The sequence below is a fragment of the Eretmochelys imbricata genome, chromosome 16, assembly GCF_965152235.1.
Source record: "Eretmochelys imbricata isolate rEreImb1 chromosome 16, rEreImb1.hap1, whole genome shotgun sequence".
NCBI lineage: Eukaryota > Metazoa > Chordata > Testudines > Cheloniidae > Eretmochelys > Eretmochelys imbricata.
In genome coordinates, this window is record NC_135587.1 from 6,346,322 (window position 1) to 6,349,611 (window position 3,290).

The 3,290-nt window shown below is 60.5% G+C and overlaps 1 protein-coding gene across 1 annotated transcript; it reads left to right on the forward strand.

The window, feature by feature from the left end:
• Nucleotides 1-1,798: 1,798 nt before the first annotated feature.
• RNF208 (ring finger protein 208) lies at nt 1,799-2,620 on the forward strand. The gene has a single exon (XM_077835521.1). It carries the CDS (start codon nt 1,799-1,801, stop codon nt 2,618-2,620), a length of 822 nt encoding a protein of 273 aa, XP_077691647.1.
• Nucleotides 2,621-3,290: the final 670 nt, after the last annotated feature.

The following is a 3,290-nucleotide window of genomic DNA, read 5'->3' on the forward strand; positions in this document are numbered from 1 at the left end:
CACCCGCTTCCTGCTGATCCCCACTGCATTAGAGCAAGACATTTGGGATGAATGAGAGATTTGGATGGGGTAAAATACCTTGACCAGTTCGCTCAGCTGGCCCTTTGGGCAGCCCCTTAGCCAGGTGGTCCCTTCTGGGGCTGCACCATAGCCAGACAGCCCTGTTGAACGGTCCTGTGGCCAAGCAGCCTCCTTTAGGTGGTTCCGTGGGTGCATGGCCCCATGATCAGTTCTTGCAGAGCTTGGTTGGAGCATGCTGAAGGCAGCTCCCTGCTAACACAGGGTAGGAATTTGCCAGGCCTGCAATGAAGGAGCCTCCATCGTCCTCTCCAGAGGGACAGGGCTGTCTCCTTGCCACTAGGAAGGCAATACCTACAGTGACAGTCACCCTTTCACCCCTGAAACACTGGTGCCTTCTCAGCCCCTGTCCCAAGAGGAAGAGAGAGAGAAGCCAGGGCGGAGCGAATGTATGTGAGATAATGTGGGGAGAGTGACATAATCAATGGCAGGGGTCAAATGCACAAATCCAGAGGCAGAGTGGGGAGCCCCGACTACCTGAGAAAGGGCCCCTGAGACCTAGGAGGGGGAGGGGGAGTAACAGGCTACTTATGCATCTGGGATTTCTAGGGGAGACATCAGAGTCTGTCCCAGGCTTTGGTCAGGGAGTGCTGAGCCCCTCCCCAGAATCCCCCCTCCCCAAGCCCAGCCCTGGGAAACTGACAGGTAGGTACTGGAGAACAGGGGCCTGTGGGGAATGCCTGGCGACTCCCATGTCTTGCAGCTGTGCTGGGCAGCCAGCCAGGGCTCTGGGGTGTGCTCCTTGGGTCTGCCCAAGGAGCAGAGAGTGAGGCGCTGGCTCCAGCCACCCAGTGATCCCCATTGAACACTTGCAGATTTCAAATCTCCCTTGAGCCGAGTCTCCAACTTCCTGTTGCTTTGTGTTTCCAGCCTTTTCCTGCGAGTGGCTGCAGGGAACGTGGAGCTGAGGCTGGGGCAGCGCGGCAGGTCTGATCGGTGGCTACACCCCCTGCGTCCCCACCAACGGAGCATGCCACTGCAAAGGTGAGCCCGGTCCACTCCTCACCCCAGCAGGACGCTTCCTGGCTCTGGGTCTGGTGCCCAGCTACTACCCTGGGGCAGCTGCAGGCTCCGCGAACCTCAGTGACTGCGAGTGGGAGAGACGAAGTCAGAGCAAAGGAATTCACACACACATTTTTCAGCCCTGCCAGGATCTTACCCAGAAAGAGGAATACAGGCTGGGTGGGGGCAGGGCACCTGTGGAAAGGTGCAGGGAGCCCTCCTTGCAGGCTGCACTGAGCATATGCCTGGTGGGAGCTGTCCTGGGATGACCTGGAGCCCTGACTCATCTGCTCCAGGGCCAGGAGAGAGCCTGGCTGTCCCTAAGCCTCTTGCCTGAGTTTGCTATTTCCAGCTGATGATGATCTGGCTTGGAAAGCGAGAGCACACAGAGAGTGGGAGATCTCTCCATGACAGGGCTGCCACAGGATTAAGCATCTGAGAAAGGCACTGCGGGGAGGAAGAACTTTGATCATTAGATTGGAACCTAGGAGCAGAAAGGCTCCGCTCAGCAGAATGCTGCTGTGACTTCAGCCACTTCCTGTGCACGCCTCCATCTGCGGAAGCAGCACCTCTAGGAATGCGGGGGAAGCTGGGGTTACTGGAATCCAGAGGGAACTTGGTTGCCTAGAGCTGCACCTTTCTCCCAGGATGTGCCCCTGCTCCAGCGGCTTTCTCCAGCCCTATCGCTTCACTGCCCGAACACGATTGAAAGCTCTGCATGCTGCCGGCGTGTTCTAGCCTCATGCAGGCTCCCCTTGCAGAGCCCAGAGCAGCGGACAGCAATGTGAAAACCATCCTCATGTCGTGTCTCAAAGGGCAACAAGTCATCATCAAAATGGAGGCGATGAAGATCATCCACCCAGAGAAGTTCTCGGAACTCCAGGCCTCCCAGCCGCGCTACACCTCAGCGCCCCGCCGGGAGCCCCCCCTCGTGGCCAAGCGCGCCTGGCCATCAGAGTCCGAGATCATTGTCAATCAGGCTTGCGGGGACATCCCTGCCCTGGACAGTAATCCTGGCTCTCTGGGGCTGCCCCGGACTCCGCCCCTGCCGCGGCGAGAGCGAATATACCAAGGGCAGCGCAAGGGCAGCTCAGAGGTCTGTTACCACCGCCAGCCGCCCTCAGACGAGGTGATCGTTAACCAGTACGTTCTGCACCCCTCCACACCGTGCGAGCCCCTCGAGTGCCCCACCTGCGGCCACATGTACAACTTCACCAACAAGCGGCCCCGCATCCTCTCCTGCCTGCACTCGGTGTGCGAGGAGTGCCTGCAGATCCTCTATGAGTCCTGCCCCAAGTACAAGTTCATCTCCTGCCCCACCTGCAAGCGGGAAACCGTGCTCTTCACCGACTACGGGCTGGCCGCGCTGGCAGTGAACACCAGTATCCTGAACAGACTGCCGGCTGAGGCCCTGGCTGCCAACCCCGTGCAGTGGAGCAGCGACGCCGACCGCAGCTGCTACCAGACCTTCCGCCAGTACTGCGGCGCAGCCTGCACCTGCCACATCCGAAATCCACTGTCTTCCTGCACCATCATGTAACCTGTGCACCCCGCCCTGCCTAGCTCTGCACCGCCTCCCTGCCCCGGGGGCCGGACAGCGTGAGAGAAGACTACGGACCAGTCCCAGGGGATGACAGGACCGAGTGAGGGTGGCAGGTCTGACTAGCTCCCCTGGCACTGCAGGTGCTATACACATCATCCCCCGGCCCAGCTCCCCGCTCCAGCACAGGGCATCCCCACCTGCTCAGTGCTCAAGTTTAGGTGGGGGCTGCTGGGAACACAGCCCCCTTGGTAATATGAAGCCACTGGCTGAGCAGAGGTGCTCCCCTTGGGCCTGGCAGTGCTCCAGAGCAAGGGACGTTCCTATCCTGCGGCTCACGCTCCCCCTGTGCATCTGGACAGGTGCCACCCAGCCCGCTGTGCTCACTCCCTGGGCAGCTTGCTTCCTGTCCCCTTCCCCTGGCTCTGTGGCCTGGTCAGGGTGGAGCAGCTCCGCCCAGGCGCAGCCCCACCACTGGCCTGGCTGACCCACGGCGCTGGCGCCCCCATGCTGCTCAGCCCACGCAACCTACAGAGGTGACACAGGTGGAGAGCCTGGGAGCTTCCCAGGGCTGAACTGGGCTGCACGTGAGACCTGAACCTGCCTCCCACAGGGATGGGATGGGGAGGTTGCCACACGTCAGTCAGACCCTCTCTGCATTATTTGCCAA

Bases quoted from the DNA above. Each gene is read 5' to 3' on its own strand.
- RNF208 (XM_077835521.1), top strand. From the start codon at position 1,799: ATGCTGCCGGCGTGTTCTAGCCTCATGCAGGCTCCCCTTGCAGAGCCC.